The sequence below is a fragment of the Excalfactoria chinensis genome, chromosome 24 (assembly GCF_039878825.1).
Source record: "Excalfactoria chinensis isolate bCotChi1 chromosome 24, bCotChi1.hap2, whole genome shotgun sequence".
Classification (NCBI taxonomy): domain Eukaryota; kingdom Metazoa; phylum Chordata; class Aves; order Galliformes; family Phasianidae; genus Excalfactoria; species Excalfactoria chinensis.
This window is the reverse complement of record NC_092848.1, coordinates 827920-840758: the sequence shown is the minus strand read 5'-3', so window position 1 is coordinate 840758 and position 12839 is coordinate 827920. Positions and strand designations below refer to the sequence as shown.

Below are 12839 nucleotides of genomic sequence, written 5' to 3'. Positions count from 1 at the left end.
AGCGGAATCCGGGCTGAAGAGTCCCAGCAGAACTCAGACTGCAGCCTCTCACCAAGGAATGGGGGCAGCGTGGGGTGAACCCGGCTCTGTTGGGGCATTTTGAGCAGCCCCCCCCTCTCGCTCCTTAACGCACAGAGTAGGAAGGTGCACGCAGAGGGCGCCGAGCTCAACTGCACCCCCTCCAACTCAAATGATTCCATGGGGTGTAGAGCCAAGGATCCCACCCAAAGGATCCCATGGATCCCAGCCATTCACCCCACCCGGAGCTGGCCAACAGCCTCCATCCAGCTCCCATCTCCAAGTGCAAATTTATCAGATTAAAGAAGAACCAATAATAATTAAAGGTGCCATTTCTACCCCGGGATCCACCACCCGTGTGACAACGGCACGCAGCGGTGCCCACGCACACCAGTCACCTTCCCACGTGGTTTCCTTTGGCTGTCAGTGGCCCCGATGCTGTTGACACGTCACATAAAAACCACCACCGATCTCCTCAGGCTGTGACACCCACAGCTGGCGGCTCCTTGGACTTGGGGCCACGTGGAATGGACTCCACTCTTTGGAGCACCCGAGTTTCGTGGAGATAAGATGAGAACGAGGCTCTTGTTATCTGTTTTTTCTCCTATTGAAAAACAAAGCAAACCACAAGAGCACGGGTCGAGGGAGGATGGTGTGGGGCTGGGATCCCTCCTCCCAGCAGGGCTCTGTAGGGTTGGGATCCCCTCCATTGAAGCCCTGTGTGGGGCAACCCAGTGGTGGTGAGAGGAGGGCAAGAAGGGCCGTTGGAATCCCCCCCCCCCCCCATTAGAACCCCCCGTCCGTTGGCCTCACACAGCAGTGGCCGTTGAACAGGGTTGGCATGGCAGGGAGTGGTGGGAGGCTGAGCTCCCCCCAACGAGCCCTGCTGAGGATGGTGGCCATCATAGCAGTGGTGGTGGAGGCATGTCAGGGCGCTCCGGGTGGAGGTAGCGAGGGGGGCTGAAGGCACAACCCTCCCAGAGGGGCACAGGAGATGTGGGAGAGACTGAGGGATGGATGGGGGCACCTCATGGGAAGGTCCTTCAGCACTCAGTGACAGCCATGGGGTGGGGAAGGGTCTGGTTACGGCCCCCCAGCACAGTGCTGGAGGGGCTGCCTTGAGCCCACAGAAGCCCTCGTGCTTCATCACCCACCTGATGGAGGCATCATATCACCACCATCCTGCTGAGCCTTTCGGGAGGGGAGGGGGGGAAACAGGCAGCAGAATCCTGCCAGGACAGGCAAACAGCTGCACAGCTGGATTCCTGTCTGTAATAGTCCTCATTCTTTTCCCTACAGCAAGAGTGGCACCCGAGGAAGATCAACTTTCTGTTGGCTTTTTCCCGAGGAATGTGATCTATGGCAACGTTCAGCTTGCAGGTAAACCTGCCTGGCTGCACAGACACACAGTGTGAGGGCTCAGAAGGCTCCTGGGATGGCAGTGAGGTACCATAAGCACTCAGCCAGCGGCACGACCAGAGCTGCACTGCAGAGCACCACCCTGATGGCACTCAGCAATGGGAAGGTGTGAGCTGGGCAGTGCGTGCATCCTCTGGTGCTGCAGGGGAAGGTGTGATGTCTAAACAAGAGATGGACCCTCAGTGCCTCAACTGCTGCTCTGGGTCCGGCCTTTGGTCAGCACCCAGCACCTGGGGATGCTCCCTTTTGCTGCTTCAAGCTTGGCCTCCCATTGTGTGTGTTCCCAATGTATTTTGTGGTTGCATTCAACATAAACATCCCGCACCGTTTACTTCTTTTACCTCACTCCTATTGCAGAGCACGTCTATGTTAAAATGTTCGCCAACAGCCCGTCCCTGGTGTGTATGGATATATCTCTTTCTCAAGAAGAAATCATAGATCCCAAGTACTCGTGGACTGGCCCAGATGGGAGGAATTTAGAAGGTGAGAGGCTCAGTCCACCCACGTGGGGTTTCCACTCTTCTCCCACTGCCTGAGTCACCGTTTCCAAAGCACTCAAAGGGAGGGCTGCTCAGCTGTGGAAGCAGCCCCTGGGGGTGGGAATCAGGGAAACTGGGGCACAAAACCAACACAACTGAGGGGAAAAGCTGAGCACAAATGGCTGAGTACCCGAAAAATCACATTTTCCTTCTTCCTATTGATGCCACTCCGCAATGGTACAGCGGGGCCAAAGCATCACACAGCCCTCGGGTTTGTCCCCCCAGTTCTGACCTCAGAACACGTTTCCTTTCTCCTTCTGAAGTGCTTGGGATGAAGGGTCTCCTCCTCTTCTTTGAGAGCTCCGGATGGGCAGAGCACAGAACTCCGTGTATTCCCAGCCACCACATCCCTTCTGCTTCCACCCTAGGGCGAGGATATGCGAATTTCACAGGCTCTGGGGAGCTGGTGCTGATGGGCTTCCAGGAGTCCATGTCTGGAGCCTACACGTGTGAACTGTCCCACAGAATCATAGAAACCTCAGCACAAGAAGAAGTAGATGTGACCTATACCTACAGGTTCATGGTGTACGGTAAGATGGGTTACCCCAACCCCACACAACCTCTGCTATCCAGCACCCAACTCCACATCACCCCCATCCATACCACAGCACCATAGATGGGCCCGTGTTTATTTCACCTCCTGCCCCTCCTTGGTTTCACCATTCAGGAGCAGAGCTTTGTAACTCCAACACAAAACCTTGTTTATTCCAAACCGAGGAGCCCCTTGCAGGCTGGGAGAGCCCAGCTTTGTGAGTCAACTACTCACATGTTTAGGTCTGAATAACAGCCTGCATCTCAGCTACAAAGCACACAGATGTGAAGGTAAGGTGGGCACCGAACTGAGCTCCACTCCCCTCCTGTTCCTGGCAGCATACATGGAAGCCAACCACGTGTACCGGGTCTCGGTCCGCTTCAATGTGAAGGGATGTGAGCTGGCAGCCAACGTTCAGTTCGTGGAGGAGCTGAAAAAGATCCTGGAGAATCTCATCTCCGACCTGACGTGCCGCGTGGAGGGACCCTCATACAACTGCTATTCCCTCGAGGTTCCCCACCGGGGCTCCCCGAACGAACTCTTCATCACATTTCAGGGTAAAAGAACTCGGAGGAGCGATGGTTTCTGGCACTGAACACCACGAGAGGACTCCCGGCACCCACACACGCACCCCCACCAGGCCGTTCCCCACCTCAGCCGCTGCGCTTTCCCTTCACAGCCCACAGATGGAGCCAGAACGCGCTTTGGAGCGCTCAGAGCGCACCGAGCCGAGCGGAGCTCCAAAGCCCCGAGTCCCGTTGAGAGCTCAGCCCGATGCAGCGGGGACGCTGAGGGACAACCCCGTTTCATCCCCCGCTCCCCAACATCCCCGCTCCCGATCCCGGCGGCACAGAAACCCCCGTTCTTCCCCAGGGAACACCCACCACCATCCATCTCCCTCCCCCCGCAGTGAATCCCTTCGCTCCGGGATGGGAAGATCTCTGTGACCGCCTTCCTCAGGACTGTGAGGACGCCACGAACCTGAGAGCCCAGCAGGTTCGGTGCCATCTGTACCCTCTGCACCCCAACCCCCTGCCCTGCCGTGGGGTCACCCTCAGCGCTGGGATTGGGATTAATCATTGGGATTAATCCACTGACAGCTGATGGAGCTCAGCTAATTCAATTCCGGATGGGAATTTGCTCTTAAAAGCTCAGACTGATCCATTTAAAAAACAGAGAACGGTTACGTCTGCCGTGTAAGGAATCGAATACAAACATTTCCATCTGCAGACCTTCAGTTCTCTGACCCAAACCTCAATGTGCCATTCAGTAAATAGAATGCAACGTGAAGCAGCTGAGCTCTGAGCCGGGTTACCTCCACCTTCCCCACGGGCTGCCTGTCCCCAGCCCCGCTTTCCCCCTCCGTTAAGCCTTTTTTAACCCCAAACCGATGGATTCTTCTCTTCCTTTTCCCCACGTTTCTGCACTTCAGGCCAAAGATCGAATAGAGGAGTTCTTCAGGAAGCAGACGTACGCCCTGAAGCACGAATTTCAGGCTGTTCCCACCATCCATTACGTGGAGGGCAGCTTCTCAGTGACCCCCATCGACAGCTGCCGCCCAGGCTTTGGGAGGAACATCATCACCCACCGGAGCTGCTCTGGCTGCTGCGGTAACAGGGCATCCATTGGGTCCCATTACTGCCATCAGAGGGCACTCAGCCATCGGTGCTGGCGAGTTCCCATTCAGCCTTTGGGGAGGTTGATGTTCTCTGTTCTCTTTGCAGTGGTGTGCAGCCCTGGGACGTACAGCCCCAATAGCTCTGGCAGCTGCAGGCTGTGTGTGGGGCAACGTAGAGTGGGGTACGGAGCCACGTCCTGCCCATGAACGTGGCACAGAATGCAGAGACCAGAGGTGGGAAAACATCGTTGGTTTTCTGATGGCTTCTTGGTGCCGAGCTGCTGGTCCTGGGACTCTCCGTGCAGTCTGAGCAGCAGCTGAGCTCCTCCGCTCACACACCCCTCCGGCATTTCCTGTATTCAGGCATAAAATGGGGCGTTCATTCAGGATCGAGCGATCTGTGTGTGTCACAAAGATGCTGCTGCTCCCTGGGGGTGACCCCAAACACCACACTGTGCTCTGAGGACAAAGAGCAGGATGAGGTCATGCGTGCCACGATCCCACGAGCTACTCGGGAGGTGTGAAGTACCAAATCCTCACCATTCAGGAACACAAAAGCACTTCCCTTTGTTTTCCTCTTTTCTTTACACCCAGAAGGTTTTGTCCTGCCCAGTGCAGACCCGGATGGTTCCTTGAGTAACCTCTGCAGGATCAGCAGCGGGCCGAGATAAGAGCTTTCAAAGCACTGAGATAACGGGAGAGCTCTCTGCTCAGCAGAGATTTGCTCCTGTCCACTTTGGAAGGCAAGCTGCTGTATCTGCAATCGATTGTTTTGCTCATTAAGCAGCATTAGAACAGATTCGGTTCAGTCCCTCCCCAGAAGTGCTGCCTTCCCACCCCATCCCACGCAGCACAGAACTCCATCAGCCATTCACCAGAGCTGCCGCCCTCCTGTCTGCCCCACAACATCCCCAGGGGGCACAGGATGAGCACAGGAGAGCTCCCAGCCCCTTCTGCTCCCCTCTATGGCAAGCTGAGAGGCCCCTGAGGTCCCACCATGCACAGGGCAGCAGCTCAGACCACAGGGGACTGAACCCACACTCAGCCATGGAGCTCTGCACCATCAGCCTGGCCCTGTGCGGTGCCAGCTCACACAGCAGAGCGCCTCCCTCTCCCGCAGCACCCAGCAATCCCTCCGTGGTTATTCATCCAAAAAACGACCAGATTCTGCCCAGTTCAGCTTATCCGTGCTGACAGCCGGCCAGCAGAAGGGCCGTGTGGGCACAGACGGCGCTCAGAGCTTTTCAGAATCATCACTTATTCAGTGCTGATGGAGAAGATAGAATCATCGTAGAATCCACATCGCGTGCATCTGAACGGCCCGTGGGGTGGCTGCCACTGCTGCCAAATGGACCCCACGCCGCTCGGGGGGACGCAGCAGAAGGGCTCTGCTCCCTGAGCTCCTCTTTGCCAGCAGAGGAATGTCACAACCATCAGCTGTTGGGTGAAGAAGCAGCAGGCGGGCACCGAGCACCATTCAGGGTTCACCACCCCCACCCACCCCCTGCCCATAGGGGAAAGGCCTGTAGGATGGGGATGCATTCCCTCAAATCAATTCACAGCTTGGAGCTTTGCACCCCTATCCAGCACAAAGCTCCCTTGGCTCAGCCTTGCATCCCAAGTGAGGAACCCAGCTCACTGCATGCACTCATAACGGAGATGCCCAAATCTCCCCGTAATCCTCTCCAAATCCACCCCAAATCTACCCCAGATTCTACCCAAACCTCCCTAAAACCTCCCCAAAATCTCCCCCATTTCTCCCCCAAAGCTTTCCACAAATCCCCCCCCCAACCACCCCCACACCTCCCCACATCTCCCCCATGGACCCTGCCCGTGTTCTCCTCTCTGCACCGTCCCCATAAGGGCAGCCTGGAGGGATTAATGCGCCCTTTGCATCGCCGTGAGTCGCTGTTGGCAGCAGTGCTGCAGTAAATGGATTTATTTTGTGTGTGTTGAAAAGAAACAAATAGGATCCTCCGGAGCTGGAGGGCTGCTGGCAAAGTGTGGGTCAGCCTTCATCACTGCTTAATTGCCGCCATCCGTTCTAATTATTGATAAATATTTTGTATAATTGTGGAAATTAAACTATCAGGCATCCTTCCTTCCCTCTGCTAAATCGAATCGCTGGGAGGCTCAGGACCTGGTGGTGCCAAAACCCAAAGGGGATTTGCTTCACCATCCAATGCAGCACCTCCTGCAAACACAGCATCCCAATCCATCCCAGTCCCCACTACACCCATCCCAATAGCAGCCAGGCCAGGAGTGAGGTGGGGGCATTGGGACGGGGGCTGGGGGATGCTCCATGGGGCAGCACCACAAAGGTGGGTGCCAGGGACACCCCCAGCCAGCAGCCTGGTGCTACGCAGGGGAAACCAGCAGGAGTGGGGAGGGGGCTGCAATCTGCTTATGGGGCTGCTGCCATCTGCTCGGGGCCGGGGGCAGCCGGGTGAGGGGATGAGTGAGGTCCTGCAAGCTGGAGCTGTCGCTCTGCTTTAGGACCGGGATTGCACATCTCCTGCTACCCCCTCTCGGTGCAGTGCTGGTGAGCTCACGGGGAGAACGGGGACGGCTCAGCCCTGACCCCTGGGTCACACCACGGCCCTGCTCCGGTCTGATGGGGATGGGTGGGCAGGGAGCGGTGCAGCAGCCACGAGGATGGGGCACGGTGAGGTGACCTGAGCCAGCAGGGCTCATTAATTCCGTGCCAAGATAGGGTTACCTGCGGTGTCCTGTTTCTGAGAGCCCCATGCAGCAGCAGAGCCCCGCAGGCATGACAGAGATGCGGGCACCCTCATCCCCTCCTCATGGCTGGGAGGGATATTACTGGGGGTCCCCGACATGAGCAGCACTGGTGTGAAGCACCACCACCACAGTCTCCAAAGTAAAAGCCAATTTATTGTCGTATAAAGTAAGAACATAAAAGGTCCCTTAAACAAAACACTCCTCGGGAGATGGTGCCCCGGGGGCTCAGTCCCTCGGTCCGGTTCCCCCCACCCCTGTGCTCCACTATGGGGAGGGGGCAGAGGGCTGAGCCGAGGTTGTTTGTGCGTTGGGGCTGTGCTGGGGGTGTAGGCACTTGTGGAGGGTGCGGGCACCGCTCCCTACAGCCCCGTCCATAGGCACCGGGCACTGGAGGGATGGATGGAGAGGGCCCGAGCCCTGCCAGCCCCAGATGCACTGGGCAGGCGCTGCCGGAGGTGTTGGTGCAGCTTTGGTTGGTGCTCTCGGTGAATTAAGGCAGTTGAGCTTCAGTTGGTTTAAAAAAGGACAAAACCAGAGACAGGAGCCAAAGGAGCCAAAGGAGCAGACATGAGCTGCCTTCACCCCACGGCTCCGCGTGGATGGACCCTGCGTGCCCCAAACCTGATGCCAACCCCAGGAGCCCAGTGGAGAGTGTCAGAAAGGGACATGTGGGGCCAAGGGGATGTTTGGGCTCCTGGCAGCGGCGCAGGGAGTGGGAGGAGGCGGAGGAGCGGCCGCCTCTGCCCCATCCCAGCGCTGTCACAGTGAGCGGTCGCAGCCGTGAGTCCTTGAGAGAGAGCGGAGCCGCAGTGGGGTGCACTGACCCAAAGCACCGACCCCGTGTGTCCTCAGACCCCCATCAGCACCCACCGCCCTCAGCACAGGGCACAGCCCGGGGGTTCTGATCCCATTTTCACCCCTGGTGCCCATCTCCAGCTGAGGGTAGCAACAGGGCGGCAGCTCCAGCTCAGGAGATGGGAACTGGGGCCACCCCCACCACCACATGCCCCCATCCCCATCTATCCACCCCACAGGGCTGCAGCCCACAGCCCTCACCCCTCATTGCCCCACGGCTCCAGGAACATCCCCAGGGCAGCAGAGAGTAAACAGGAGGGGTTAAAACACCAAAGTCACTCATGCCCCGGGGATGGCTACAAAGGAAATCAGTTCCATACCAAGTCCCAACATCCGGAGCGGTGCCACGTGGTGGGGGCACACTCAGTTCTCCCTTCTCGCTCTGCGCCCATTGCCTATAACCAAGAACTGGGAACCCATCATCGCTCCCCACCACGGCTGTGTCCTCTCGCTGCCCCCATTGGACACCACTCCCCAGGACTGCCATGACGTCCCACCTCCCCCAGCCCCTCTCACACCACGGTGCTGATGGTGGACGACTCCTCCGAGTGCCGCTGCTTGCTGGGCAGCGATTTGAGGTACTCCAGGTGCCGCCGCGCGTCCTCCTGGTTCTGCCTGACGTAGTACACCAGGTAGGAGATCACCATGGCGAACCAGCCGAACATGGTGACCAGCATGGCAATGTCTGTGGTCTTTTTGTACACGTTGCAGAAGTCCGTGTCGGCGATCACTTGCAGGAAGGCTTTGCCCACGTGCTCCTCCTGCAGCGCCGAGTCGCAGACGATGCCGGCGGAGGAACCGGCCGCCAGATCCACGGCACGGATCAGCTCCTGCAGGCGGCAGTCACACAGCCAGGGGTTGTTGGACAGGTTCACCTTGGCCTTCACGTTGCTGAGGACGTCTTTGCTGAGCGACACCAGCCTGTTGGAGGACAGGTCCAGAGAGCTCAGGTGGTCGGCCAGCCCGCGGAACGCCCCGCTCTCGATGGCGGCGATGGCGTTGTGGGACAGGTCCAGCTCCAGCAGCAGCGGCAGGTCCCGGAAGGCATCGCGGGGCAGGAAAGGGATGCGGTTGGAGTCCAGGTAGAGCTTGTTGGTGTCGTTGGGGATGTCTTTGGGGACCTCTGTCAGCCGAGCGTTGCTGCAGCGGAAGGTCTTCAGCCCCTCCTCCTCCGAGGGGTAGCAGCCCCTGGGGAAGGCGGCGGCGTGCAGGCAGGATACCAGCAGGACGCCCTGCACGAGCAGCCACATGGCCGTGGGGCGCAGGACGGAGGGCTCCGCCGCTGCCGTGCTGCCGTACCAGCTCCGTCACGCAGCCACCGGCCCCTCCGCTCTCACCCGCGTTGCTCTGGGCTGCAGGAGGCACATCTGGGACGGGGACACCAAAGGCACAGCGTCAGGCTGAGGTGCCCAAGGGGAACTGCGCCCACCCGCTGCTCCCGACCGCGGGATGGGGACGGGGGGCAGGCAGCACGGCTCGCTGGTCCCCCCACCACCAGCGGCAGCGCACGGGGCTCCTGCGCAGCGGGATTAGTTCCCGAGGGGGCTGAGCCACCGCACGTCTCCTGTGCAGCAGCTGGGCTGTAACAAACGGCCACGGCTCGGGCTGAGCCGGAGGCGGGGGTGAGATCCCCGCCAAGGTCACCGGCAGTGCGAGCTGCCTGAAGCCAGCGCATCCTGCAGAGCTCCGGGAGAGCTGCAGGCAGGGCCCAGGGGAGAGCCGGCAGCCAGCAGGTTCCCCGGCAGCGTGGGGTCGATGGAGGCTGGATGCTGGCTCAGGGGCTCCGCTTCCCAGCGCTGCCAGGGCTGATGTGGGCCCGTGCCATGTTTTCTATGGGGTGTCTGACTGGAGGGTGCTGGTGCGGGCGGGTGGCTGTGCTGTCCCCTGCACGGTGCCATGCCGGCCCCAGGGCCAGCTGCCCACACCAGCCCGTAACCATGGTCCCCATCCAGCCCTTTATTCCGGAGGGGAAAAACGTCAGCAGGAAAGAAACAAAAAACAGAGAAAGGAAATTCACAGGAGCTGAGCTCTTAGCGAGTTCCCAGGGTGGTGGCAGCAGATAAGGCCACGGCCGAGGGCACGAGCTGCTCAGCCTTCCCCTGCACAGCTCCCACCACGCTGAGGGGCAGCGGCACAATCAAGGCAGGATGCAAGAACCCTGTGAGCATCCTACAGTCAGTGCCAGGGGCATGAAAGGGCAGCCTGGCAGCAGAGCTCTACTGTGACAGCCCTGCACAGTGCTGCCCAGCACAGGCAGCCTCGGGGTGGAGGTGTCCCATGTCCTTCTCCCCACCTGTGGAAGCGGCTCTTTGGGGTTGGGGTCCTGAACTCCCCCCAGAGCCATCCCGGGGGCTGTTGGCGCTGTGGGGGGAGGCTGCCAGGGCTGGGATGGGGCACAGGAACAGCTCTGTCTGTTCTCTGCTCGGCGCCGTAACTCGGTGCAGCTGCACCAAGACGCCCCAAGGTCGCGCCCGCACGGAGCCGGCCCCGAGAACCCACTGCGGGCGGCCCGGAGAGGGGAACAGAGCTCAGAGCAGCCGGAGGGCACCGGCACCGCCAGCCCCACACCGGCACTGCCGCACGGACGGGGAACCGTCCCCCCAAGGCTGACAGAAGTAACCCGAGGATTGAGCCCGGGGCTGGGAACGGCTGAAACGGATCCAAATGAGCCGGGATCGGTGATCCGGGAAGGAACCGGGAGCTGAGGAACAACCCCCCCCGGGGGGATGCGGTTCTCGAGGACCCCACGGGGGGGTCAGGGGGCTCCTACCGCGGCACTCCGGACCACGGACGGCACCGAGGGCAGCTCCTGCCCGACCGCGGAGACGCCGGGGACGGCAGAGGAGGGCTCGGGGCTGCTCGCGTCGGGGCTGTGCGAGCACCAGGAGTCGCCGTGCGCCCAGAACAGCCGGGGATGCCCGGGGTTCCCCCCGGCCCCGCTCCAGCTCCGGCTGCGCTCCGCACCGGGGGCGTTGCGGGCGAGGGAAGCCCCGGTAATTCCCCGGGGGAAGCTCGGCGCGGCGCTGCCGGGGACCCCCCCCCGACCCCGCCCGCCGCCTCCCGCCCTGCCCCTCCCGAAGCGGGAGAGTACCGGGGAGCACCGGGGTGCGGGTTCCCGCTGCGGACTCACCTGCCTTGCGCACCCCGCGGCGACGGAGCGGCCCCGCGCCCCGGGCCGGAGCGGCCGCGCCCCGCGCAGCGCGGCGGGCCCGGAGCCGGCGGCGGCGGCGGCGGCGGGGCCGGTGGGCGGGCTCCACCGGCCGGGCCTCCCCGGGGCTCCCCGCCCCCGGCCCGCCCCGCCGGGGGGGCTGCACGGCTCCTGGCACCCCCGCCTCGCCCCCGGCTCCTCTCCACCCCCGGTTCGTGTCGAGGCTGAGCCGCGGGACTCCTTCCTGGGGGGACACGGGGAGAAACCCGCCGGGAGCGTCCGGGACCCCCGAAGCTCGGGGCTCTGGGCGGTCACAACCAACGGAGCGTTCGGGATCCCCGGGACCCCTTGTGGGAACGGCGCTGGCGGGCGCTGTCCGGAACCGGGCTCTGCCTTCCCGCCGCTCCCCGCATCCCGGGGCTGCCCCCGTTTCCCACCTCCCCAAAGAGAGCGGAATCGCCCCCGGTTCTCCCCCCTCCGCCACGGAGCGTGACCCCCTCGTGCCCGCCGCCTCCCGTCGGCACCGGCATCGCTTACTCGGGGAAACCCGAGCCGCGGCGGGCAGCGAGGCGTGCGGAGCCCTGCGGGTACCGGTGCGGGTCTCCAGCCCTGCCGCGAGCCTCCCAGCCCGGGGCTCGGTGGACCGGCGAGGGGACCGGCACCGGAGCCGGCTCAGGACCATGGAGAGCGGCCGCCGTTACCGGGCTCCGGTGCTCCGGGCTGGGGCCGCCCCCAGCAGGCAGCCGGTACCCGGGGTTCGTCCCTACGGCACACCGGGCTCCGGGGACGTGGGGCCGAAGGCCGTGCCCTTGCCGTGCCGCCAACAAGGACGCCGGTGTCCGCCCGCGCCCCATCCGCGGCTCTCCTTGGTGAGACCGTGCGCTGATTCTCTCCCGCTGCTCGGGGAGGATAAACGGTTTACGAGGCGCCTGGGCTGCGTCTCGGCCCCATTAGCGGAACACAACCTGACGGCAGCCGCCCCGAGCGCAGCACGGCTGGAGCCAGGCCCGGTGCGGTGCCGCCAGTGCGGGTCTGTGGGCCCAGAGGTCGGCACGCACCGTGTGGGTCCGCTCCCATCCGGCGCTGGCAGGAGGCAGATCGGTGTCCCCACCGCTGGGGCTGGGAGCAGAGCCCCACGCTGTGCTGGGATGGGGCCGGGCCTGTACCGAGGGACTGAAGCTGGGGAAGCACCGGCTGCTCCCAGGCCCTCAGCCCATTCATTTCTCCCTGCTTGGCTGGAGAAGCCCCAGTCTCCCCAGCAGCAATGGCACGGGGTCTCCATCCTTCCCACACCATGCAGAGCCCAAAAACTCAAGGCTGCAGTGCAGCGCAGCCCTGTGCAGACCCCTTCCCATTGCTGCAGCGGCACGGCTGGCTAAAATCAGCCAGCATCAGCTCCTCCCTGCCACCACGGCTCTATAGAGCCAGCATCGAGCCGGCAATGGGGCCAGCAAACAGAAGGGGAGTGTGGACCCCACCGCACAGGAACTGCTCCAAGCATCGGCCCGGATCCCCCCCCCCAAGGACCACTCCACCCCCAAACGCTGGGCTTGCCTGGGAGGGGGGAGTTGAATGAAGGCTGGGGAGCCCAGGGAGTGGATGCCCGCCCTGCACTCCTACCAGCAGTGAGAGGAGCTGCTGCAGCATCACCGAGTGGGATTAATATTTATGGGCGTTTAAAAATAGCCGCCGCATTGTGCTTCCCCCTCACGTGCAGAGTCAGCGGGGTGTGGGGAAGCTGCTAAATTAGATGTCACCGCGCAGAGGGAGCTGCTCAGCCAGGCAGGAGAGGGGATAAAAATAGAGCTGCCGTGTGCGTGGCTCCCCTGCAAAGCAGGGCTGCTCCCGCGGGATCCCGCCTCCGCTACAGCATCCCTGCAGCACCGAGAGGCTGCGGGTGGGTTTTCCAGGTCCCCCCAAGGCCGAGATCCTCCGGGAGCAGCTGGCAGGGGAAGCTGTGGCTGTGGG

The 12839-nt window shown here is 61.9% G+C and overlaps 2 protein-coding genes across 2 annotated transcripts; one reads left to right on the top strand and one right to left on the bottom strand.

Moving 5' to 3' along the window:
• Positions 1-859: 859 nt before the first annotated feature.
• Positions 860-4333, top strand: ZPBP2 (zona pellucida binding protein 2). The gene is made up of 8 exons (XM_072356766.1): positions 860-965; positions 1318-1398; positions 1795-1920; positions 2345-2506; positions 2847-3065; positions 3419-3504; positions 3941-4118; positions 4233-4333. The coding sequence occupies exons 1-8, from the start codon at positions 860-862 to the stop codon at positions 4331-4333; spliced, it is 1059 nt and encodes a 352-aa protein (XP_072212867.1).
• A 3596-nt stretch (positions 4334-7929) lies between these two features.
• LRRC3C (leucine rich repeat containing 3C) lies at positions 7930-10935 on the bottom strand. The gene is made up of 2 exons (XM_072356711.1): positions 10854-10935; positions 7930-9090 (listed from the first exon to the last, which is right to left on the bottom strand). Exon 2 carries the CDS (start codon positions 8971-8973, stop codon positions 8236-8238), a length of 738 nt encoding a protein of 245 aa, XP_072212812.1. The 5' UTR covers positions 8974-9090; positions 10854-10935; the 3' UTR covers positions 7930-8235.
• Between the last annotated feature and the right edge of the window lie 1904 nt (positions 10936-12839).

Coding starts and splice junctions, on each gene's coding strand:
- ZPBP2 (XM_072356766.1), top strand. CDS start 860: ATGGCAGGGAGTGGTGGGAGGCTGAGCTCCCCCCAACGAGCCCTGCTG. Junction 1,399..1,794: donor TGGCAACGTTCAGCTTGCAG/GTAAACCTGCCT, acceptor CTCCTATTGCAG/AGCACGTCTATGTTAAAATG. Junction 3,066..3,418: donor ACTCTTCATCACATTTCAGG/GTAAAAGAACTC, acceptor CTCCCCCCGCAG/TGAATCCCTTCGCTCCGGGA.
- LRRC3C (XM_072356711.1), bottom strand. CDS start 8,973: ATGTGGCTGCTCGTGCAGGGCGTCCTGCTGGTATCCTGCCTGCACGCC.